This window comes from Barbatula barbatula (assembly GCF_947034865.1).
Source record: "Barbatula barbatula genome assembly, chromosome: 17".
In the NCBI taxonomy this organism is placed as follows: domain Eukaryota; kingdom Metazoa; phylum Chordata; class Actinopteri; order Cypriniformes; family Nemacheilidae; genus Barbatula; species Barbatula barbatula.
Genome location: NC_136780.1, coordinates 6,653,079 through 6,679,974, shown reverse-complemented (window position 1 = coordinate 6,679,974; position 26,896 = coordinate 6,653,079). Strand labels below are relative to the sequence as shown.

At 38.0% G+C, this 26,896-nt stretch overlaps 2 protein-coding genes across 4 annotated transcripts in view; one reads left to right on the top strand and one right to left on the bottom strand.

Annotated features, from left to right (window-relative positions):
* arhgef25a (Rho guanine nucleotide exchange factor (GEF) 25a) overlaps positions 1–14,217 on the top strand; it is a 51,210-nt gene extending 36,993 nt beyond the window's left edge. For 2 of the 3 annotated variants that reach the window (XM_079478581.1, XM_079478582.1), the window contains 13 exons: positions 1,541–1,665; positions 2,016–2,082; positions 2,439–2,542; positions 2,816–2,885; positions 5,637–5,726; positions 6,376–6,468; positions 7,420–7,470; positions 7,722–7,799; positions 7,903–8,094; positions 8,422–8,602; positions 8,803–9,020; positions 9,136–9,303; positions 12,361–14,217. In XM_079478581.1, coding sequence (XP_079334707.1) covers positions 1,541–1,665; positions 2,016–2,082; positions 2,439–2,542; positions 2,816–2,885; positions 5,637–5,726; positions 6,376–6,468; positions 7,420–7,470; positions 7,722–7,799; positions 7,903–8,094; positions 8,422–8,602; positions 8,803–9,020; positions 9,136–9,303; positions 12,361–12,480 — 1,557 coding nt within the window. In that variant the 3' untranslated portion in view covers positions 12,481–14,217. The remainder of the gene's footprint in view (positions 1–1,540; positions 1,666–2,015; positions 2,083–2,438; positions 2,543–2,815; positions 2,886–5,636; positions 5,727–6,375; positions 6,469–7,419; positions 7,471–7,721; positions 7,800–7,902; positions 8,095–8,421; positions 8,603–8,802; positions 9,021–9,135; positions 9,304–12,360) is intronic. The other variant, XR_013787866.1, reaches the window with a different exon arrangement.
* A 1,985-nt stretch (positions 14,218–16,202) lies between these two features.
* Positions 16,203–17,624, bottom strand: sp5l (Sp5 transcription factor-like; the record flags this gene model as incomplete). Its single annotated transcript, XM_079477485.1, has 2 exons — positions 16,203–17,237; positions 17,571–17,624. The coding sequence occupies 2 exons, from the start codon at positions 17,622–17,624 to the stop codon at positions 16,203–16,205; spliced, it is 1,089 nt and encodes a 362-aa protein (XP_079333611.1).
* Between the last annotated feature and the right edge of the window lie 9,272 nt (positions 17,625–26,896).

The following is a 26,896-nucleotide window of genomic DNA, read 5'->3' as shown; positions in this document are numbered from 1 at the left end:
CATCATTCTCTCACACACACACATACGATACAATACAATAAGAAACTACACACATAAGCAAAGGAAGTGCCCAACCTGAAAGATTTAGTAGACTTGCTGTCCATCACAAAGTCTCAGCGTAAGAATCTTTGCTATTGAAGCTGTGTTTGAAGATGCTGAGTGACGAAAGTGAGTCCAGCAGCTTATAAAGCATCTAGTCACCCATAATTGTTGTTTTATTTGTTTCTTTGTCAAACACATGTCCATTGGTGCTCACTTATGCAGACACGTTGCAGGATTTTAAGCGAAAACAATTACAAGTGGTCATTGCTGATAATTGGTAATTGATAATTATCTTTTTTCTGCATTTTCCGTCTCTTTAAATCCGCAGCTATGACGCATAATGTTGAACGTTGGGAGCAGTCTATGTTACTTGACAAGTGCTTATTGTTTATGTGTGGTCACCTGCACAGTATTGTGATGGTTGCCAGGGGGATGTTTTAGGGTTGCTAAGGTATTCTGGACCTTTTTAATTAGTAGTAGTTTAAGAGTAGTTAAATGGAAAAACAGGCCGTATGAAAACTCACACGCAACAGCATGATGGACAAGGTCATACGAACGAGCACAGGACAGCAGACACAAGGGTACTAAATAGGGGAAACAGGAGAGAGCGCATGTTAAGTCATGATCGCAATAACGTGTCTCTCTCCACACAAAACAAGAGGTTCTGTCATGATTCTGCCACTAAATCAAGAACAGCAAGACAAAATGGGACAAAACCATGACACTTGATTAACAGCATAGTTTATGTGCTAGTTTTACCTCTGATGTGGTTCACAAACACCTGAACAAAGACAGGACGTCTTTGAACTTCCTTTTTCCGTCCCACGAGTCGCCGGTTGTGTGCTCATCTGTCCTCAAGTAAAACAATGGTCCATGTCAAGCAGAGCAATTTGGGAGTTTTAGTGAGAACATGGTGACTGAGGTCAGTGGCGTTATGGTGCCGAAGTCAATTTCGCTGAGAACAAATTGTTTGTTGATTCAGGGTCTGTCAGTAGAGACATTTAACACATTTTGAAAATCGGGAAGTAAGGAACACCTCCATGAAATATGTGTCTGCTTATTAATTGACTTTTGTAAGGCACATTTTATAATAAGCATAGATTACAAAGGTAGACATTTTTGCGCCTTATTATTCGATCTAAATACATTAAATTAAACTAAACCGACTGAAGTGAATTAAATGAAAAGCTATGTGCAAATGTGGCAATGCAGTTTAGCAAATTCGGCCCTCGGCATGGCGCATCAAATCTATCTCAGCGATGGTGTCATGATTACGGGTGAGTGCTGAGTTCTTGTTATCATTCAGTCACTGTCACAAGAAGACCCAGCGTGCTCCTTTCTCGTCACCTAGGCAACCTGAGCTATTACAACCTCATATCTTCCCTCTTTCTCTCTCTCTCTCTCTCTCTCTCTCTCTCTCTCTCTCTCTCTCTCTCAAGGAACGGTTTTAGTGTTATGTCTCATCTCTTATTCACAGTTATTCCCTCTGTGTCTCCAGATCACCCAGTGCACCAATCTACAGGCAGAGGACAATAGCTCCATGTTTATGGACGACACTTCCAGCCAATCATCAACCACCGCAGACAGCGAAGAGGACCGGAGGAGTGCCTTAGAAAAAAGCATGTGTGTGTGAAATCATGATGTCAATAGTCTTACCGCTTATGTAACACTATAGAAACGCTCGTTTCTGGCCTCTTATGTAACACAAAAAATTGCCTCTCTTTCGCTTTTTTAATGCAAATTTTTACAGATATTAGATGTTTGCCAGCAGTCATATCATATTTGCACATTTCTAAAAAAAATCCCCTACAGCTTTCATTTCATTAATATTCCGCTCAAGCTCAAACCTTTGCTGATATTACGATGCTATATTTAAATACTCGCCACGTGTTTTGCACTGTCTGTATTGTTTTGGAATCAAATGACTTCATGAAGCCAATAAGATCTAAAGCAACCCCCTCTTTCTCCTGTAGGTACGTTCTGAAGGAATTAATAGAGACAGAAAAGATGTATGTAGATGATCTAGGACTTATTGTGGAGGTGAGCTATATTCTCCTTTACATCATTATGAAAAATAAATGGCTTTCGCAAGTTGCTTTGAAAATATCTATTAGCAAATCACAAGAGGATTTAATCAGTGGCGTTATGGAATGGTATCAATTTCTTGTTATCTTAGAACAACCAGAATGCATTTCAGAGCATTTAATCACTGTAGCGTTAGATTTGTTGTATCATATGACCTGAATTTTTGTCAGATGTAATACTGATTATATTATAAATCAAAGTAATGATGCCAGATTGATGCTTTATTGTCACAGATGAAATGGTGGTTTCATTACAGTTGAGTGCTTTGTGGTCATGTGCTTAGTGAGATTACAATGTAAAGTCTTTTTCAGGGCTACATGGCCACCATGATCGCTAAAGGAGTACCGGAAGATATGAAGGGGAAAGACAAAATAGTGTTTGGGAATATTCATCAGATCTACGACTGGCATAAAGAGTGGGTTTATCTGTGTTTGCACATGCGTGTGTGAGAGTGAGACAGAATTTGAGTCTTTAAACATATTCTTAAAACTTTAAAAAGACAGTTTAGACTAAACTTTCCCCAGCGCTTTGTTTAGATGTGAAATTCTGAACTAATAACCAGTCTGTCTGTTAAAAAGCAACAAATGATCTTACGCCATATCTATGCATGAGACATGCTTATAGTAGAGGCAAAGCGAGTGTTTGGTGTGTGATGGAGAACGTCTGATCTCCCTTCTGTTCTGAGTAGTTATTTCCTGAGTGAGCTGGAGAAATGTGTAGCCGAGCCTGAACGACTGGCCCAACTTTTTATCAAACACGTAAGTCTGTCTGTTAATGTTTCTCTTGTGTCTGTCTTTCCCTACCCTGTGTCTTCCAACAATTTTACCAATTTTACCGAAATATTTTGCCTTGGCTATGCTGGGACACCATTTAGACCAACATCAAAGCCGCCTGGACCATCACACAAAGTCTTGATCTGATCTGTTTTTTCAACAGAGAAGATTGAACAGAACTTCCTTTGACAAACAGAGCTGAGAAAACTCAGAGGGACTTTTAACACTCACTTTTTTAACACCCCATTTATCCTCACAGCATCTCACTCTATTTCTGGCCCCCAGTTGGACCCCCTGTTACTGATACTGGCTGTGTGTTTGTCTGTGTGTCCATTGGCCCGCCTCCACAAGGCTCAGCGGGGTCAGGATGGAAGCATGCTAGAAAAATATGCGAGAAGAAAGAGAAATAACAAGCACGTCCGCATCCTTTGATAACACTGCTGCTTTACACACCGAGTCTATTTCTGGAGATCAACACTGCGCTATAGGCATACACATAAACAAATCTCCCAGAACAAAAAACACAATCTCTGCAGTCTCAGAACTACATGTGAGAGAATGAAATGTGTAGATTCACAGTCGTGGAAGTAGTTGATGGTAGCAGCAATTTGTTAAAAGCTGCCACATGCTGCGATACAAGTTTTGGTGGTGAATCAAAGAGTTTTGCCTAAATTAAAAGCAACGAGTTACAGTAAGAGAAGACGTCTGCCATCGTTTGCCTTCTTTACCATTTAATAAGTCTGTGTCCTGTGGGTAATGACTTGAAAAGACTTCAGGGGAATAAAGAAACATATAACAGAAGGTTGTATCAAACTGTGAAAACAAGCCTAGTGGGAAACGGGTAGGTAATGGGAAACAGTAATACAGAGGGAGTCAGGGCCGGTCACACTCATTTCCCCTTCTCTTGTTTCTTTTTTCCTTCTACCAAAAATCCCCTCCCCCATCTCGATTTCTTTGGTCTCTGGTCTCAGACCCTCTCTTTACTCATACATAACAAAGTTCTGAGCTACTGAAGTTATGTTAGGCCCCTCCGGTCATTGATGCATAACTTGGATATATAAAGACGATGTGTTGCAAAATTCTTCCGCTGGTTTGAAACAGACACGCTTATAAGGAGATGTTATTGCAGAGCAAAAAATAGTTTTCCTAATCAGTATTTTTGTCTTGTGTTCTAGTAAATATCTAAACCTTTTGCTTTGTGCATAATTACAACCAAAAACATTATAGTGAGGTCAATGCTTAAAACAAAGAAAAACTGTTTACTAGTGGAGAAAAAGTAATTTAATTTAGTACACATGCAGTGTATATTTTCTAGAAGTCTTAGAGATATTTAACCAAAGATATGTTTGTAAAACTGCAATATTATGTGTTACATCAAATATTTTCAACTAGTAGACAGACAAAAACATTTGATTAAAGGTCCAGTGTATATGTATAAATTAAGCAGCATCTAGTGGTGAGCATTGCATTTCTGTCAATAGATCCTCTAATAAAAGTACACACTGGACCTTTAAGAAAGCCTCTTATGGTCTGATATAACTATTTATGGTTTGATGTCTACTATATACTGTTGTGTGCGGTCTCTAGGCAACACTTGTGTATAAGTGTGCTTGTGTGTGAATAAGTGTGTGTTTGTGTGTGCACATGCAGGTGTATGCTCCTGATACCTAAATGCAGTGTGAGAGAATGGGGTTCTGATTACATTCAGGATAATTGGGTTGAATTATACATGACCTTCTCCTCACATCAGTGTTGTACATCCTCTCTTTCTCCCTCTATGTGCTGTCAGATTACAATGTTTCATACTGCAGAAAAAAATCTGTTAAAGACTTATATACAGCAGCTTCAACGTTTCCATTGAATCACATCTGTGTAGTAATGCATGACTGATCCTGCCCATCTCTTACTGTCTCTCATTTGAGATGTGGAAATAATGAGTTGGAGTAAGTCACGTTAGTCATTTCATGGATGGTGTAAAGCCTGGAGAAATAACAGTACATGTTCTCCAAAAAGATCATTCATGTATTTCTAAGACATCACTTTGGGTCACATCTCAAACGTTATGAACATGTCTGAGTCAGATTTTACCCCAAAATAAAAAAGAATTGTTTTGCTTAATGAAAATGTAAATTTTTGTTAGGATTTTGCCGTGACATTTAAGCACATTTTAATGCAAATAAATTGTATTCTTTAATTGAATACAAAAGAAAATAGTGTTCAAATGTTGAACTGGTGTTTGTTGTACTTCCTTTGCCGATACATTATAATATTATGTACAGAAATAAGATTCCACTGAATGTAACGTATCACTTTTTTGAATATTGGGGACATAAGCACAGCACAGAGCCATACCGGCACAGAGCATCAAGAGCAAAAATGGATAAAATAAAACATAATAATAGGTGAAAATGGGTTAAAAATGTAGGCTATATACAGTACAATTTATTAGCACAACCCACGTGCTACAAGGGATTGGAACCCACAACCCCAAACACCTTTGGGACTTGCCTGCTAATAATGTAAACAAATATTTCCTTATATGCTTCATTTTCTATTTGTTTTCTTTGGGGTGGTAAAATGTAACTTTAATATTCCACTTCTGTTTTTCCTCAACACTGGCTTTTAGCATTTAACTTACTAATATGATTTGTGAATAGAACTGTTTGTACTGTATGACTATACAGTTTATAACCATTCAACTGGGCTAATTCAGTCCTCTGTTTGCACAAACCGCAGGAAAGACGGCTTCACATGTATGTGGTGTATTGCCAGAACAAACCAAAGTCCGAGCACATTGTGTCAGATTACATCGAGACTTACTTTGAGGTAAGGTCATGTCAAGTTTAGGCGCACACACACACTCGTTCAATCTCAGTCCTAAGAAAGGCACAGGTCAGCCATACCATGCTGATTTGACCGAACTGAATAAACCGGAACATCTGTGTAAATATCTCATAACAGACTTTTACCCTCTGCCTTTTTTTCCATTTTTCATTTGTTGGAGTCCCATCAATTCTTGGAACAGACATAACGGCGAGATGCCTGATCGAAAAGCTTGACACTTAATGGATTCTTTTTAGTGCTGTGCCAAAACATTTAGTGGTTATGGATGGATATTGCAGGGCATTATGGGATAATGGATCAAAGCAAAAGTTTGGCTGAGGAATGTTACCATGTTGCTTACTGGCTTCTGCACAGTATATCCTATATACTGCCTATGTTTTTTTTAAACTTTGTGAAACCGTAAGCAACATGCAATCATTTACACAGTGGAATGCATACATTGGCTTCAAAAAGCTTAGTAATTGTGATATTTCTGCTTTATTTGTCACAGTAGAAATGGAAGGTTGAATGCATTGCATCCCATGCACAATTGAACTAGTGTGATAGGTCATCTTGTTATTCTGCACATAAGGAAAATGTACTGAATAAGTAAGGCATGCGTTTCATATAGTATTTGTCTGTGTGAATGCAGGAGCTGAAACAGCAGCTGGGTCACAGGCTCCAGCTAAATGACCTGCTCATCAAACCTGTGCAGAGGATCATGAAGTACCAGCTGCTTCTGAAGGTGAATCACAGGGCAACCCGCACATTCACGGGCACACACAAGTCTATTTTGCAAACCATATCAAAGAAATTGCCCATTTCATAAACTGAAATTACAATATCAGAATGTTGATAGGATATGATAATTTACTAAAGATTTTAATCAACGGCTGATGCATGTTTAAAGGGAAATATTGACTATTCCACCACATCCATTAAAAATAAATAAATAAATTACATTTTAATCTAAAAATACGTTTTGGTGAAAGAACATCAACAAACAAACAACTGTTTACTCATTATTTTGTTCATTTGGAATTACTATGTATTGCTGCTGCCCTTCTGAAAGCCCATTCATATTTCATGATTTGTTTTTACAAATCATAATTTTTCTTTGTCACTAGGTTTGGAAAATATCTAACCAATAAAAAGTGCTTGACAATGGCAACACAGAATTTAACAATTAAAAAATTATCATATTGTATATTATATTATCACATAAAATATTAATAGAGTGCATCTCCGCCCGTTTGCCTTCAAGTCCCCATTGTTCACAAGATTTATTGAAGGCACTCCACCCACAATTTCAACCCAATATGATCCGATACAGCTTGGCAAAATAATCTAGATTTTTAGTTGTTCCTGCTTTTTTTAATGCTTGTTTTTTCTTATCTTAAATAATTAAAAGTCATCTTGCAGAAGCAATTCTACTTTTTATATGGTAATGTTTATGACCACTTGTCATAGTGTCAGGAAACTGTTACTGTAGTCCCAACACATTAGTTTATGATAGAATAATGTTAAGCGCTGCCAAATGTATTCCCATTCATTTTATAACAATTAGCATCTGGTGGATACAATCACCCACATACTTTTCTCCTAATGTAAAGTGTCCCCAAACACTCATTAATACAAACAGACTCGGATGCAAAAATAGACCATTCTAAAGCTAATGCTGTGTGTCTTGCGACAGGATTTCCTGAAGTACTACACGAAGGCTGGGATGGATACCGAAGAGCTGGAGGTATAAATCATGTTACTCAGACGCTATAATTATCAGAAAGTTTTATTTGTCAAGACCAGAAACGCACCAAGGAACATGGTGTATTTCCCTCGTGGTGCCAACATGTGTTTTCTCCTCCATTTTTGTCAGTATGTGCCAGAAACCCCTAATAATTATTATTCATTTGTTCCAAAAATGTCTTTCGCTCTCTCTCGCTCTCTCTCTTTCTAACTGTCTGCATGTCTCTCTCTCGCTCTTTTTCTCTGGAACAGAAAGCAGTGGAGGTGATGTGTTTTGTTCCGAAGCGCTGTAATGACATGATGAACGTGGGTCGGCTGCAAGGCTTTGAGGTATGGCGCCAGACTTAGGCTATGGTTTAAAGCTGTCGCTCTCTGGAAATTCTGCGAGCAAATCTGATTTCTTAAGGCCACATTCTCTTTCTGTATTTATCAGGGGAAGATCACGGCACAGGGAAAACTTCTCCAGCAGGATACGTTCTCAGTAACAGAGCAGGACAGCAGTATCCTGTCCCGGGCTAAAGAGAGGCGGGTCTTCCTTTTCGAACAGCTTGTTATCTTCAGTGAGCCAATAGACAGGAAAAAAGGATTTTCTTTACCTGGATATATTTTTAAGAACAGTATTAAGGTGAGTTATCGTCATATTTATTTTCTATATCTCGTTTTGACTTTAATGTCTTCTGTTGTACAAGAAATCATCCCCCCAAACATAATTTGATCTGCTCAGTTTATGAGAAAATCGCTTAAATCTTACAGATTTATTAAGCATGATTAAGATTGTGTTTTCTTAATTTTTATGAACTCTGTGTTCCTCAATAAAACAAGTTGTTTAGGGACAAATGAACCATTTGTCCATTTTGTTTGTGCAAATAGTCCTAAGCATCTTTGAATGGTAATTTTGTTAATATGGGTTGTAAAATAAGTTTATATGTTTTTTCCTAACTGCTTCCTTTAGATAAGTTGTTTGGGTGTGGAGGGGTGTGTAGACGGTGACCCCACTTGCTTCGCGCTCACGTCTCGGGGGGCTGATAGTAACACAGTGCGATTTGTCTTGCACTCTTCATCACTGGACATCTGCAAGGCTTGGGTCAGTGACGTGAACCAAATACTGGAGACCCAACGCAATTTCCTCAACGGTGAGAGTTCAAAACTCCTTTACTCCTCATCCTAAAAAACACTCTAAATAGTGGGCCGTTGGTTGCAATTCAAAACCTCACTGTTAGATGCCACTAAATTTCATACACTGGTCCTTTGAGTGGCTTTGGATTGGTTGATTTTATTAAAGTCTGTTTCAGGCAGACATAAATGTTCTTTTTTGATTTGTTATGTGGTGCAGCCCTGCAGTCTCCCATAGAGTACCAAAGAAGAGAGAGTAAGAGCAACAGTTTGGGCCGGAGCATGAAGCCTCCTCTGTCAGCAGTAGCTGGTTTGAGACCACACTCTTCAGCATCCATTGACCGACACAAACTGCCCTGCCTTCACTCTTGTAACACCTCTTTACCCTCGATCTACCTGCCCAGCCAGGTCCCCACTGATTCCCATACACAGCCAGAAGTAAGATGTTTCATTCATCTACTTAAATTCATAATCAAGTTCATAGTTTTACGTGGTAAACAGACATAAATAACCATAAAGATTTTGTACCCCTCTGTCTGTCTGATGTTAACAGTCAACCCAAGTCCAACGCTCTCTAGTTGACTCCAGACTGAATTCCCAGACGGCGTCTCCAGCCCATGTGCATCTAGCCTTCTCTGAAGATCAGTCTATCTCCCAAGCTCCTCTTAACTCTCAGGCGGTCTCCAACGGTCTGTGTTCTTCTAGCACGCAAAGCACACAGGTACCGTGCATACTCCAACACTCACGATGTAATGTACTCTGAATGAGGATAGAGTTTGAAGATGGATGTCATTTTGCATAAGAGGCAACACTTCTCCCCCTACTGGTGTGTTATGGACATATGCTGTAAAATCATGATATCAGATGGTACTATCATGGTACTTTGAAATGTATGTACTATTGTATATTCATGGTACAAGATCTGCCATATGACTACTATGAAGGGTCTGTCATTGAGGTTTGCTTTATTCTGATGCAGTGTCCCTTTAAGATTGTCCCTTGCGTTAGTGGCAAAGTCTAGTCCTGAATGAGCTTTGATGACAGCTCAACAATAGCTGTGTGTGTGAAATAGCTGTTTATCTTCTTTACTCAGGCCTGGTGAGTAATGCCATTCACAAACAGGAACGAGACAGGTTGACAAAAGGAAGTAGCAGATCTCTATCAAAAGCCTGATTGTTGTTGCTGGTGGCTCCTGGTGCAGAATGGTGCTGAAACTGAGTGCTGCTTTGTTGTTTTGTCAACTTCATTACGTTTCAACCCTGTTTTGTCCCAGTATTAATTAGGTGAAATACTGTAAAGTACTATGTAAATTGTGTAAGTTTTGTACTGGCATAATGTAAGCTATAGGCCTAAGTTCAAGAGACAACAAATCTACATTATATGTTGGTCTTTATGTATCTTTAAAACAGATTTATTTATTTTCTCCTTGGGAGAAATAAGGGATTTTGATTGTTCTTTATCTGAAGGTGAGAAATGGAAGGAAGACTGGTGATATCAAGGGACACAAAGAATAAATAAGATCTCTCAGGTTTTTAATATGTGTGAAAAGCTGTCTAGGTTTCTGCACAGAAACAGAAAGGGGCCTTTGATACGTCTAACAACGTTTTGCCCAGAATCAGGCATTTAGTGCAAAGCATCTTTTGCAGATTTGGTAACACTTTATAAGATTGTGTTTGTTAACATTACCCCCTCATATGATTGTAAAGCGCTTTGGGTGTTCATCAATATGCAATAAAGCGGTATATAAATGCATCATTCATTCAACATTAGTAAATGTATTAACTAATACTAACACGTATTAATCTTAATTAATGTTGGTTATTGTCAATTCAGTTATTTATGTTCACAGTGCATTAACTAATATTAACTTTTGATTTTAAAAATGTACTAGTAAATGCTGAAATTAGCATAATTACATAATACATACTATAGAACAGGGCGTGAACAGACATTTGGAGGCCGAAACAAAAAAAAGCCACTTAGGGTTGGGGCAGGAGAAGACAGCACACACTCTTTGAAATGTTTTACTTATCACACTGAAGCACAAAGTAAATATGTAAATCTATATTTTATGTTGTACTATGTTAAGGTACAACTCTAAATACATTTATAGTAGCCAATTTTCACAATACTGGTGATAATGTGAAACATTTTTCAACATTATTTGCGGGTGGAAAAGTGATATTTACATTAATGCATTTGGCAGACGCTTTATCCAACATGATTTACATTGCATACTATGCATTCGGAGAATGTGCAATCGCTTTGATCGAACCCATGACCTTGGCGTTGCTAGTGCCATGCTCTAACCACTGAGCTACAGGAAATATTGATTCATTAATATTCACAAATGGTTCAATGGTTACATGCTCTCCTGCTATCTGGGCTACTATTAATATGGTCTTAATAAAATTTTCTTTGTATGATATATGTTATAGATTACTGGTTTCAACTAAGAAAATAGACAATGGGAAATGTACTGCACCGGAGTTACAGTGTGACATATTGTCAGCTTTGTGAAGGCATTTTCTAAGTGTGAAAATAACTGCAAATTTGCTGTTATTTATATCAGATAGATACCACAATTTGATCTGACAAGAATTCTCATTTTCTTATTAGAACATGGATATTTTGTACTTTGTTTGTAATTATTATCAGTAAGCACCAAAAATAGAAAACGAGAAGCAAATCATTACCTACAAAAATGTTGCGTATCAAGCACCGTCTGTAATGTGGATAATGTCTATACAGTGATGGGATGAGCTTCTGAAACTGTCGTCTTCACGCAGTGCGCGGGCAGAGACCGTCTGTGAGTGATACTGGGGAGCGAGCGGAGCGGATAAGCGGATCTTGAATGGATGATTGCCCGGGAGTGGGAGCCGGGTTGGGAGGGGCACCTTAGATCATGAGGGCAGGGACCAGTGGCTCTAGCCACCAAGCCACCCTCCTGTCCACGGCCCTGCTATAGAAGTATTCTGCCCTACAAAGGCAAAAAACATTAACTGGCGTGTAGAATTGAGAAAAATATTTTAAGTGTTTTTATTTATTTTCTCATGGGCTCGAGGGTTACAACCCATTATTTTCTCGGAAAACCAACGGAATTGACTCGATATACTAATCTCCATGATAAAGGAGGTCTTGAATGTCCCAAAAATATAAACAACTCACTTTCTACCAAAAAAACCTTTGCAGGGCTATAAAAAGGCCTAAAAATACCACCTAATAATTAGGCTACCTAATATTACATATAACAGTAAAATCTAATGAATCTACTAAAATTAATAAATCTACTTGATGGGTTAGATTGATACAAGTACTATGACTTGTTTTCAGAGATAGTTTAAATTTTTGTATATTTCTTATTCTGCTGGCTAATAGTTTTTCATGTTTTAAGCAAGAATCTAACATGGATTTCACAGGTGTTTGTGGTTTTTATATTCTATATTTTAATTTGTTTGCCATATTTTTGCTCAAGACCACAGATGCGACTAGATTTTGGAAGCATTCATATAAGGCTCCACAGCTCTCCTGTGAGGACATTCCCTTGACATCCTATTTCAGTCAGACTATAAACCCAGTTACATATATCTTGCTGGTCTTCTCCCAGTAATTAAGACTCGACAGATCCTTATTCTCTCCCTAGAGAACAGAGATCATGCATCACAGATCCTTTCAAATGAAGATTTATAAAGCATGATCTTCATTAAGAGCAAATAGATTTGCGAGACTCCATTCTTATACATACACCCTTATCTCATCTGTGTTTTTTGTTTCTCAGAGCTCAGGTGAAGGGGGTCGCAGGTCTTCGCCAAGAGATGGACGTATGGCTGCTCCAAGTCCCTCATCCAATCTTCAGTGTTCTAGTAACTTGGCCCAGCTTGATGAGGACGACCTGTGATACCGCAGCATGAATGAAAGTGATCGGCAATCTGTTGTGTGCACCAAAGCATGCCACAGTCTGGACTACACCGCTAGTGGACATTGCATCTTTTATCTTGTGGTATTCTTCTTAAACCTGTGACATGAATTACTTAGTGACTTTGTATTTTTTGCATTGTTTCTGTTTTATTATTTGTAACAAGGTTGTATTTTGTTCAAAGGAGAATCAACCATTCCTATATTGGGAGGTCACTGGATCAGAAACCAGACTAAATCTGTTGAGGGTGTGAGTTTGCGTTCAGGCCAGAGCACACGTATGAATGTTCATTTTTTGAATGCGTCTTTGTATGCTACATTCTGATGGCTTGATCCAGAACAAGCTGAACGTTTTCATCCATGATGTGTTTTGAAGTTCGGAGAACTTGCTGTACATGAACATAAGAGGGTCCTTTGTGGCTCACGCTGGATTTGTAGGTGCCTCTCCACAGATGTTGTCTTTAAATATCCCATGTCAAATGATCATGTGGCCTGCGTAAAAACTCTTGTCAAGGAGCCAAAGGGCAAAGAGACTCTTAATGCAGCTAATTTGTATATACAGTATGTATGATCTGTGGACACAGAGGTTTGGCTTTGTCCTCCCTCGTTGGGTTTTTGAAAAGGGAAGCAACCAGCGCTGTGTCTATGAATTCTCTGTCATCAATCCGCTCCATTGTAGCAGAGAGTGAGAAAATCCCCTCCTGGACCTTCTTGTTCACAACTCGCAGCATCTGCTGGTGGACATATGAAATCATTTAAATTGAGTTCAACAGGTGTGATTTACAATAAACATCTGCCATGTTGAGCAGAAGAACCGTTGTTATGAACAGCAGTTGTTATGACAGAAAGAAAAAACATTTTAGTACTTTATCTGTGGTTTAATGACCCTTTTCTGCTTCTGCTGCACAGATCTTCAATAACAGTGTTTATTAACAAGTTAATAAAGGCCAAAGGTAAAATGTTATGTCATTACGTGCCAAAATGCAGGTGCCACTACCCTTTACATGAAATTATTAAACTATTAGGCCTTATGTGTAATTCAGTTAATTTATATCACAGAGATAAATCACTTTAATTTGGTTGGAAAACATATGTTCTCTTTTAAAGCAAGTTTGCTAAGATGTTCGTTTATGACAACAACATTTTTGTTTTGAGATTCTCAACTGAATTCAAACAGTTTGTCATCAATTTTAGACACCAAAGAAGGGATTGTATGTGTTCGCTATGATGTTCAGCATGATCAAAAGCACTTTTACTCTGTTTTGTTCATTGCACATTCTTTTCAAGAGAGGGCGCCAGAAGCCTTTAGCGCTACCTAAACAACAAACCACAGAAAACTTGAAAACCAACTTCATATACACAACTCCGCACCAAAGCTGAAAAATGCTTTACTGTTGGCATGTTTAAATGCATTCGTATCCTTAAAATGATTGTAACAACCTTCTCTCGCCTTGATGTAATTCTCAAAGTTTGAAATTGGCTGAATCAAATGATTTGACATAGCCCTGCATAAACTGAAAGCTTTCCTGTACTGCCTTTCCACAGACGTGGAATCAGATCTTACAACGTTGCATGCTTTTTGAAGATCACTTCTAGAAAATGAAGGAAACGGAGAACGAATTGGACAACATATACGTCTAGACTACAGTATGTCTGTGACTAAACTTATCGTTGTATAATATCTAATTAAACTGTGTTCTTTTGGAACACAACCTATTTTATTGTCTTCTTTATTTACTTTGTATTTTGCAATTTTTTTAAGGAGGGCTCAAACTATCAGATACTGATGGATAAAACTTTTATAGATATATTTGGTTGCATTTTGTTAAAAAGAAAACACACATATGTATATATTAAGGCCAGAGATGTAAAAGAAACAGTCCACCCAAATGAAAATCTTTCATAATTTATTCATGCATATGTCATTTTAAATCCATATGACTTTCTTTCATCTGCAGAACACACAATAAGATATTTTGAAGAACTTTGGTAACCGAACAACATTAGTACCCCATTGACATTCATTGACTTTCTCAATATATCTTTTGTGTGTTCCACAGAAAAAACAGGAATATACAGGTTTTGAACCACATCAGGGTTAGTCAATGATGGCAGAATTTGTATGTTTGGGTAAGTTGTCCTTAAACACACAACACTTACAGACATCTGGTTCATAGTCTCAGGTTTAAATCACATTCGGGGCATTCTTGAGCAGTATAGACTTCATTTACACACACAAATGGGAAAAAGGGTTCTGAGGATTCTCTATCACAAGGGTGCCAAATCAAAGCGACTTCTGTCACCTCTGGTGGGATATAAACAGCTGGGGGTCCATTGACTGCGAGCTCCAGTTGAGTTTTGTCCTCAGTGACTGTTAACTGGTATTTACACTGGCCATTACAAGACAACATGACTGTGAACTTGATGGGAGAAGGTCAGCCCACTGTACTCATGAATGGCTTCACAATTTACTGACGACTGTAAAATGTCTGAGGGCTTTTCAGTCATTTGTTCTTTCAAAGTGCTTCCTCGACACCTTGGAAACAATGACCACCTTAAATTTGCATCCTGAATACTTTCACATTAACATATGAATAAATGCAAAACGCTGAATTCTAGATTTAATGTTAGCCATTTGCTGAATTTAACACGTCTGTTAAACGCAATAAGTGTGGACAAGGTGTTGTGATAGTTCACCTTAAAATGAAAATTCTGTCATCATTTGCTCACCCTCTTGTCATTTCAAACCTGTATGCTTTTCTTTTTTCCGCAGAACACAAAGAAAGTTGTAAATCTAACAGCACTGGGACCCATTCACTTCTATTGTATTGGACACTAAACCAATGCAAGTGAATGGGTGCCAGCTAAAAACTTTCTTCAAAATATCTTCTGTGTTTTGCGGAAGAAAGTCATGCAGGTCTAAACAACAAGAGGTTGAGTAAATGATGTAAATTTTTGGGTGAACTATACCTTTAAAAATACATTTTGCGGTGAATGAAGAAATGCAAAACACAGATTTAGAGTTGCACAGTTATGTTTATTTATATTTCACATGCTATATTGATGTTAGCAGAACTGTGCACTATATAAACATTATATACATTTGATTTCAATTTTGAAAACTATAGCTATTATTTATTTGGAATTTACATTTGAAGGGAAATAGATTCGTCAAAGGAATGGTGTTGGCAAATTTGGCTGGTTGCAACCAGAATTATTTTGTAAGGCAACAATTCCCTAAACAAGAAAGTATTGTTCAAAACCCAAGCAACAACAAAATGTTAACATACAGCAATCGTATAACAAGTAACAAACACTTTTAGCTGTGTTTTGAGAATTTCTACAAAATGATTTGAATTAAAATTAAATAAATGTGCAAGGGAAAAGTTTGGTCATGGGACATCTACGGATGCATGAATATATGTTGCTTTTATCAGCTAACAAATCACAGGCAAAATTAATCCTTGAATGTAGTTTTAAGTCCCCAATAAGCAGCATATTTTCTTCAGTGCAGCATGGTGTGCGAACACTCCTCCAGTGTTTTATTTCTATTGCTTTTTGGAATATCTGTTTAAAAAACATAAACACATTTTTATGCCATTAATGCAAAAACACTTTAGCTGCTTCACGTGTAGTCTCCTCCCTGATAGTCCAAAGACCCTACAGTGAGTTATTTTGCATTGTGCAGTCTTTGTTCTATAATTTTTATTCTCTCTTAATGTTGCTTAGCACTGCATCACTTCCACTGTGGGGAGGCTGACTGGACCGGCTCTTCCTGCTCTGGTGGGTCTTTACATGCTTGGAGAGGTGATCACTACGCATGAACCTTTTTCCGCACTGCTGACAGCCGAAGCGCTTCTCCCCGGTGTGCGTGCGCAGGTGCCGCTGCAGCTCATCCGAGCGTGTGAAGCTTTTTCCGCAGAAGAGCCAATTGCAGATGAAGGGTCGCTCGCCGGCGTGCCAGCGGAGGTGTGCCTTCAAGTGTGAGGTCTTTTTGTAGACCTTACCACAATCTGGAATGTGGCAAATGTGCAGTCTTTTCTTTCCGAACTCCAGTGCGGCACCGCCGTTTCCTGTGGATTGACAATTCGGGCACTTGCACCTGCGACACCGGCGTGTGGAGCTCAACAGACCCTTTGATGTGCCCTGCAACAAGGCGGCAATTTGGGGCTGGTGGCCCAAAACCAGCTGCCTACCCAGAGAGAAAGGGTGACCGGAACCTGTGCCGTTACCTTGCGGGAGACTCCACCACTGCTGGCCGTCCTCAATGTGCCCGCCGGGAAGGTGAGGTCTGGCTGAAGTGTTTTGGAGGAAGGTGGGAAAGTTCTGAGTCACAGCATTGTGCTGTGCATAGTATGGTGCATTACCCTGTGCCTGGGAGGAGAGCATCTTTACTGGAGATAGCTCAAAGGAGTATGCAGACGGAGGCTCGGCCGGGGGAGTGAGAGGTAACTCATGGTGGTGATGGTGGTGGTGGTGATGATGATGGGAATGGGAACCCAGGCTGGGCTGCATGTGTCCAGGGAACTGCACCTTAGGTACTGTGAAGGTCATCTGGTGGGCACTCAGGCTGGAGTTAGGTGGCATGTCGTTGCTCCAGAGCTGAAACATGCTGGATGCGGATGCCACTTGCCCCTCGTAGGGGAGCTGTGACCCCTCTTGCCAGGCTTGACTGCATGTGGTGGCCAAAAAAGATAGGGCGCTAGGGCCACCCTCTGGAGAAGAGCTGGGGGTGCGATCCTGAAAGGAAAAAAAAACTATTATTTAAAAGACCTAAAAAATAAATATTTGTGTATGTCTACACAATATAAATATATACACAGTACACACAAACCAGATTTACATAGACAGATATACAGAAAGACTAATCCTGATTGTATAGGTAAGTATATTGAGAAAAACTCAGCAACACAAAAAACAAAACAGGATATTGCTCACAATAAGCCTCCTGGGGAACTTTTATGAAGTAAATATGTAAAGTTGTTTTTGTGCGCGCTTTTCAGTTCCTCTATCGGTAATCGTACAAGCCATAATACAACGTAATAGAGGGAAGAAAACTACTAAGCACAGTACCTGTAAGAAATTGTGAAGAAAATTGTCCGCTCTCGATAAAGTTAAAGCAGCCATCTGTACACCGGTTGCTCAAGAAATCCACACCTGAAGCGCGCGCCGTGCCAAAGTGAGATGTAAAGTAGAAATCGCGCAATGATCCACGCTCGGCTTGTCCGCAAAACTCGTTATCGGTGCATAAAACAGATGTATTCGTAACCAATAATCCTTAGATGCTGCCTTATCACACCAGCGCCACTGTCCTATCAGCTGTGGAGTCGTTGACAACTGTGCGCTCTTGCTCGTTCGGTTTTCTGAGTCCCTTTTTCAAAACCAGCGGCTTTCAATCCAGGACTCCTCCTTTTGAAGTGCGACTGATGGGCCTATCGCAATAAATCCCGAGGATCATTTCAAAGGCGCTCCGATTGCATCTTCTCTTTATAGGGAAAAGATCCTCTCGACGGGGACTCTTAAGTATGTACCAGGAGGGCCACTGAATGGAGCAGAGATGCGGTGGGGTAATATTGGGGAGGGCAATCTTTGAGAGATTAGGAAGAGGGGTGTGTATTATAGCCTCATTTTATTCTAATTTAATTTTGCCAAATGCACGAGCCCCTTTCCTTTGCCGGGTGTTTGTGAGAAATATCTAATACGAGAAAGTTTGTTCACGTGTAGCTTTTTACACGTTTAATGACTCATTCATGGATTGGATTGGATTCAATTCATTGTCATTACACACATACAAGTACAGTGTAACGAAATGTATTTATGATGTGTCGATGTGTTCATGATGTGTCGAAATGAAAACGATATAAAGAAAAAATAAAACATCCTTGATTTAACTTGATAATAGGTCAGCAAAAAGTTAATGCAAGCCTACACTTAAATATTATAGCCTACATATTTTTACAAACAGTAGCCGATGTCTGATATAACCTACGTTAGAAATAGTTCATGTTAATTAGGCGTGTTTAACATTTCAATTCTCTCGTTTAGTTCAATTCACCCTAATTGTCTTTTCAGCATCGCAGTTAATCTGGTCTTAGATATTAGCTAGTTGTTTGTAAATTGTAGACGATGATGTGTTAATTGAAATACCTGAATGATGTCAGGAATGTTGGAGAGCAAAATAATAATGTGAATTCTCTCGTTATTAAAAGCGTTTTAGAACATGAACAAGGCAATTAAAAGTAGCGCTATTTTCATGAAAACATTATTAACACGAGTTACATCCAACAAAATTAATTAAATAAAACTCAAAGTAAACACAGTAGTTCGCACTCGTAAGTGATATTATAAATAAAGAGCTCTGCGTGACATTTTCACACATCGGGTTCAAGTTAAGGGCGTCAGCACATTTAAGGGGATTAAATGCGAAGCCACGTAAAGTTCATATAACACTTTGAGCCTTTCAGAGAATTTACATTGAAGTCGGAAAGCCGTTTAACATCTTAATACATGTAAAATCCCCATCGCTTTGTGTTACTTCTCACCTCTTGTCGCATAACAATTGACCTTTGTCCCAACAGATGCATTGCTTTAGTCTCTGCTAAAATTTACCACAGTGATGGAAAAATGAAATGACACGGTGGAAACGAGCTAAATTTATAGATACGTGCCTTTTTAAATCGATTTTCAATGCGGGCTCGTGTTGCTTTTACATCTTTGGAGGTTGACGAGGGTCTTTGAAACGAACTAACAAAAAGTGATGCACAACAATGCTCTTTAATGTAACACCCGCTGCAAACGCATATGAGGGGAGGGGAGAAATGTTTAGCCTGTTGTTGTCAATTTCTAATGAGTTATTTAATTTACAAAATTTAAGGGTGAGTATCCTATAAAAGTCTGCAGTATGATGGTTTTATTTCTCTTGAAAGCTGTAATAGGGTATTTAAGTGGTATTGCTTCATATGCACATATATACATGATGCAATCATTTATTTAATTGAATTGTTTCCATCTGATATGCATTGTTTTGCTCAACCAATAAAAACACTTGCTTATATTGGTTAAGCAACCACAATGCATCCTCTATGAGGGAGTGTAGCAAGATTTGTAGAGTGTAGCAAGATCACGTTAGATATACTGTTAGATCTTACACAACATAACAAGCAGCACATCTTCACACTGTTTTGCGGGCAAATAAGGTGTGTTATACTAATAAAACACAATAACAGACGGGAAAAGGAGGAAAAGGACGCAAGTACAATGCATCAAATATTTGGTCTCAACATAGGGGAGGCCACTTCTGTCTCCTTTCGTGCGCTTTATTACAGAGCAGAAGTTGTTAATTACCCAGATTCTTATTTCCTGTCCCCTAAATCCCACCACCACCCCCCACCCCCCACCCCCTCCTCTCGCAGCCTCCCAGATGAGTGTCTTTGAAGTGCAAAGTATGCTCTCCTTACTTTGAACTGAGCAAACAATGCTCCAGTGGTTGTGCTTACCTTCCCCATGTTACCTCATTTAAATAGACCTGGATACGGCTTACGCTGTTTTCAAGGGAAAACTCATTTCCAAAGCAAGCACAGATCCCAGCCTTCATTAGGCAGCTGTAGCTGATGACAGGCAATCGGGAGAACTGCCTTGAATGTATAGAGGATTAATCTGCTGTTAGGTATAGCTGTACATTGTATCCTGTTGCAGGATTTATTTATCTGCATACGTTCCAGCGTTTATTAAAGCTCCTTTGTCTTCATGGTTTGAATTTGGAATTGAAACAACATAAAATGTTGTTTAAGAGATGATCAGATTATTAACAGTCATTATGCATCTTTATTTTTTTCATTTGATATTTGATGATATAAAATGCTATTTATTACCATTGTCTAATTTAAAAATAGAAATATTCTTATTCCATCCAAAGTGCTTGTTAGAATGCCCCTCATTCTTCATCACCATTGCAAAATGCATTCATTCAAAGATCAATGTCCTCATAAAATAACCAAAACAATGGCAGGCATGTTGTCAAGCTGTTTTAGCATGTCTGGAGGGCAGTTTAAGAGCCTCAGATCACTAAATTGTCCCAGCTGTCTTGACCATCTGCACTCCCAATAGCAAGCCACACGCTTTGGTACTATTGACCATCTCCAAAAGCCAGTTTACAGCCCCACATGGACTAAATGAGTCTTAAAACCCCCAGCTTGACAAATGTGGCATAATGGATGAGACAGAAGTCATGGTAAAACCTGCTGCCCCCTGCATCCGTCCATCTTAAACACTAATCGATGCAATCAGGAAGCGTGCTGTTTATAATTACCATGACAGACTTGAGGAATGTATAGGACATGATAATGCAAAGCTTTTTTACTAAACAATGTTGTAATGTTGGTATTCACGCTCATATAGTGCTAATATAATACAGTACGTCTTGATGCATTACCTGATCAGGAATTAAACATTTATACATTTCGTGAGTGAGTGATATTTATGCAGGTTTGCCTATATTGTTGCCAAACAGTTCTTGGCCACCACTGACTATGATAGTAGGAACACTTCTTTGTAAATTTCTCAAAGAAGATATTTTGAAGAATGTAGGAAAGCAAACAGTTCTGGGTCACTTTTGCCAACCATTGTAAATTTTCCTACTCTGGTAATCAATGGTGTCCAAAAACTGCTTGGTTACAAGCATTCATACAAATATCTTTCTGTGTTAATCAAAACAAGGGAATTCATACAGATTTGGAACAATTCGATGAAGACGATGCATTTTTATTTTTGGTGAACTGTCCCTTTAAGGTTAATAGATTGTAGCATATGTCAAATGAAATATAAAAATGATTTACTGTGAGTTAGTTGTGTATAATGTGTTGTAAGTCATCGGTGGGATATAACAGAAATTCAGAGACCAGTCTAAATAAATAGGCAAGATCCTTGACAGGTGATTTTTTTGTGTTTAGAATTTTTAACACATGTCCATTTGCATTTATGCAAGATGGAGATCCCTCATTTGTGTATTGAAATGAAAACACACAAAAAATCTTCTTGTCAGAGAAAACTTTTATCACTACTAGGGGCACTTGAGGTTTGTTTGCATTTTGTTTTCCAGTACTCTTAACAACTTGAGAAGTCAGATCACAGGAGCCTGTGATCAAAGCAGCTTTCGGTTAGTTCGGGAAACACAGGAGCTATACCCAATGCTTTGATATTCTACATCAATATTTCAATTCAACAATCGCTTGACATGCACCTCCACTGCCAAAGACAAAAATAAACGAAAGCAGTATAGTATAGAGCGAAAGTGAAGATTTCACAGCAATGAGCACCTCTCTCCTACTGTCTGTTATTTAAATATACACTGACTGCTTAATCCCAGAGCTACAATAGATGGTAAACCAGAGCAATTCAGGTCTTTGACCCAAAAAGTCATGTGACAAGCTCTGAAAGTTGCCATCTGAAAGAAATTTGCTCGCTTTGAAGACTACTTCATCACTTTGAACTCACCCATATTGAAAAGACATCCTTTTTGAAGACCAGCCATTCAACCTGAAAGACTCAGTTACACTGCAAGAAAGACTGCTTGATAGAAGTGATGAAGTTTGTTTCATGACGATAGTTTTAGATTTTTATAGTTAGATGAAAGATAATTAAATGTGTGGTCCAAAAGTCTGAGAATATTATTATAAATACTATCTTAATTTCTCATGACAGTTTATGAACATTCCATTAATTTAATTAAAGTAAATGAAAAAAGGTATTCAATTATGATGAAACCATCTATAGGTTGAAGTGGAATCTCACATTTGCTGTGTTGCTTTGGTCTGACATATACATTTGAAATCAAGGATGTGCATTCATGTCAAATCTAGTTTAATAGATATATAATAGGTATATAATATATTTTTACATTTTATTAGTAAATACTTTTTTCTACATATTGAAGATCCCACTTGTTGCCAATTTATATCTAGTTCAGTAAATTCCACTCTTCCATTGTATCAAAAGTTGAAAATAGATGATTACTAATTTAAACTGCAAGGGGACATTGCTTATTCATGGTTCATGTTCTTCAAACCCCCTAAAACACTAAACAGCTTCCCCACAATAGCTGTCAGACTAAGGCAACATAATATTAATAATATAAAAGCCAACCTGAAAACAACAGGAAAGAACAGGCTGATTATCAATCAAATACACACAAACACATACAGAAACAAAGAAAATAAATAGTCAGAACACCTGACAATGTCGAGTTAATGTGGGTATTGTGCGGCACATGGACCCCTGCCAATTTCCACAGAAGCTCAGAATTACTGTGAGACATGTTATATGTCAAGTGTTGATGGCTGGGCTCTAATTACACACATGATTCCTGTACCTCCATTTGATAACATAGCAGAAGCCTCGCTAGAGATCAACATACTGGAGCAAAGCAGGAAGTTTGTTTTATTTACAAATGCATTTAATTTCTACCACATTGTCTTTATTTTTGGTTAGCTAGAAATATGGGCTAAAATGAAAAGGTATGAACAGTTAAATAAAGCTGTAAATAAATAATAAAATAAAATGTTTATCATTATGTAAAAAATAGTGCTATTAAAAAGATGAATCAAGATTAAACGATTCCAAAATAAAGCTTTGTGTTCATATGATATATGTGAGTGTGTTGTGTATGTATAAATGCAACCACATATATGTAAATAATTCAGAAATATGTGTAATATTTATTTATAGATTTAATGTAAATTACATTTAGGCATATTATATATATATATATATATATATATATATATATATATATATATATATATATATATATATATATATAAAACATGCCTAAATATATATATGAGATAAATGTGTACACTATCTTTGACACAAGTCTTCAATTCTTCTCAAGTCTTCATACTCAGACCCCAAACAAAACCCGTTTCATCCCTTCTCGACTCTACTGCATGTCCCGGCCGGGCCATATGCGTCCTACTCACCCAATGCATTAGTGATGAGCCAGTAGCAGCATCCCTGACGTGAGTAGCAGCTCTCTGCTCACAGATGTAGATTTATTTGTGTTTGTAAACCTCCGTCAGCAGCTGTTTGGCCCCCTCGGTGATGGCACAGCCCCCATAATGCACGTAGAGATGTCATCCGGCAGAGAGCCATGCCAGGGATCAGTAACGCGTTGTTGTGTGCTGCTTAAGCAGGGGAGCTTTGAAGATGCCACCTTTTGACAGAGACGTGCTTTTATCTAATCCTCATGCCGTAATTTGCACTTCCGTACCTTTAATTTATGACTACTGATCAAATACTTGCCTTTGGAAAATGAAAAACTTAAGTGCAGGTTTTCTCTGTTTTTCCTTCTATTTCTCTTTTCTTGGTGTAAAAAGAATTCCTAATGTTACAGATTGAAGTTAAGGCATATTATGATGAGAAAGAACAGTGGATCAACTTTACTTTGATCTTGGTCTTAATGGAGTGTGCAGGTAATAAAACCAAACCTATTCTGATGGATTGATGACAAATTAATTCCTGATGCAAAAGTATATCTTGGACTTGGCAGGTCTGATAACTGGGATGTACTGTAGTGAATATCTTTTTGAACAGCCCCTTAGTGAGCCCACCCCTGTTCCCGGAATCTTTTTCAGCCATCAGTTTCTATGACTGTCAGTTATTCATGGTTCCTGAGTAAGGATTTAAAAAAATCTCTTTTTAGATTACACAAATTAGGAAGAAAAGAAAAAGAAAAATGTTAAATGAAAGTATGGACCACTTCGTACGAACTAAACGTTTATTCTATTTCAATCTTGCAAACATAATTTCATCTAACATTTTTTTATGGTTATAAATGTTTTTTTTTTGTTCAAATGTTTATGTAGTGTTAAAAACTACTGCTACTTCTTATGGACCAGTGTTGGACCAGTTGTGTAACTAGTCCATTCGGAACCTTACCTCACTGCTAGATGCTTCTAAAAATACATAATAGTGCTTTAACCAAAACTAAAGATTTTTACTCGAGAACTATTTTCAAGTATCTTTTCTTTATCAGAAAGCATATATTATACTTTAATCTCACTATGATTTATAAATACTTTGTATGTGTTTTTCACAATAATTAAGTAAATAAAAAATCTAATACTTTTTTTAACTTTTACTCAAAAAAGACTGAAAAGACTTGTTTTTAAGACTTGTCTTTATGAAATGTATTTGAAACCAGCGTTGTCATCATTTGATTGACGTGTTAGTCATTTCAAGGCTGTCAAGGTCTTTCTCACTGTATTCTATACAGTCTGCTGATTTACCTGCTATACACTTGCTGACGACACGCAGCATATCACTGCCAGTTTTTGTCTCGTCTTCTAAGATCTTTCCTTCCTTTCCCCACAACAGAACAGACGGCTCTAGTTGGCAAAACAAATGAACAAACTGAAAACAGGAATTGAGTGATGAAAGAGTAAACAACACAAGCTCTATGCCCCATAACCATAATAGACTCTTAAGTAGGTTATCCTGCTGGTAACCCAATTTGATTGTTGTGTCTGGTTTTGCACTGTTCTGCTGTACATACGAACTATCCTCTAAATCCAGGTATGGTCGAATTCAAAATAAGGCCACGATCCCCTTCACACTGTATACCCAAAACACTTCATTATCAAGAAAGATGATATTTAGTCAATCTATTGATGTTGCCTAACTAATTGTAAAGCAGGGACTCAAAAGCAGATGCTGCATTTCAAAGCACTTGTGAGCAAGGAGACAGGTTATGATTTATGCTAAGATGTGTGGCTTCAAAGAGCCGAATGAGGCTTTTAAACAAATTGAACAAGTCAAGCACTATTCACTCAGGACTGCAAAAGTGCCTAGCGCATGCAGATCAGAGGAGAGCGCCTGCCGCTTGTAATATCCCTCAATAGAAGTACAGGTCCGCTGGGAAGAGCCAGCAGATAGTGGTTAGCACTGGGCTGTGTACACAGGCATGGGAATTCTGTGCCAACGTTGGTGCAACACCTGTGCTAACAATCAAAACCCCACTCATGTCAGGGGCATGATCAGCCAATCTGCGCCCTGGAGACTTGACACTCTTTTTTCACTGCGTCGTTATTTAGGTGTGAACGGAGAGAAACACATGGCCTGTGTCAACAATCTGATGCAATTTCAGTAAACATTGATAATTATTTATGAAGCGGTGGCTTACTGTACTATTATACCTGTTAAAAGGGTTGTGGAATATGCCCTGTGCACTGATCCTCTGGATGTGTCAGCTTGTTAGTAATGAGCATTGACAATGAAAGATGCTCGCCAACAGGTTTTGACAGAGGTGGAAATACAGACTTTGTGCACTCAGCCCCACTCTTTGGGGAAAATATCCCCAGAAGTGATTTTAATGTATGCAGTGGAGAATTTTTTTCTTGTGCAAAAAAGAAATCGAAAATAATTTTTCTTTTAAATTAAAAGCCATGTTTTAAGTGTAATGTCATATTGAAAAATTATCATCTGTTTAGTATGCTGTAATAGTTTGTTTCCCGACACTTATCAAAAACAAGTCTTGAAAGGTATTATAGTCCAAACATTTGTGTGAAATAATGTGATCCATTTTATGCTTTGTGAATGTTCCAAAGAGGATCTTGACTTTTGTACAATATGGTTAATTACAGTGACTACAAAATAGTGTAGCGCTTATAAATATAGTCAGGTTTCTTTAATACATTTTGTCAAGTATATAACTATATAGAATAGATTGTCATAGTAGACTCTTAATCTCATTAATTTATGGTCAGTGTAAAAAATTATGTGATAAGGTGAACAGGGTAAAATAAATGCTAATTTCTTTTAATACCTGAACGTGTTTATATTTCAGTAATATGTGTGACAGGTTCATGCATCTCTCAAAAATATTTTCCTTCTCCTTTCTCCCATTTGATGCAACCTAAATTGGTGCTGAAGAAACAAATTGCTAAATTTTTAATTAACTCCATAACATCTGTACTTCAGCTTTGAGAGAGCGAGGAGATTTCCTTTCAACCTATTCCAGCACATTTGCACACCAAGGTAAATCTTGATGCTGGCACTTTCACAGAGAGAAAGAAAAAAATTAAAAATGGAAATGAAGTCGTACTTGCGTGACTAGATCAAAGACACAGATTTATTCAAGTTTTTGCTATTGCTTGATCTTCAAAAATAAAGAAGGGAGCGTGTAGAGATGGATAGATCGGTGTATGCAGGCACATCTGCTTATTTACTGCTTTTACTTTTTTTCTAAATGTCTGTGCTTTTTATTTGAAAGTTACTTATGTGACCAAGAAGACAAGTCAAGTCAAATTCCTGCATTGTTGTAAAGAGTGAAAATGTCTGTACTCTGTGAGGAAGGTGTGTGTTTGACATTTGTATTACATGTCTTTATTTACTCACCCCCAAGT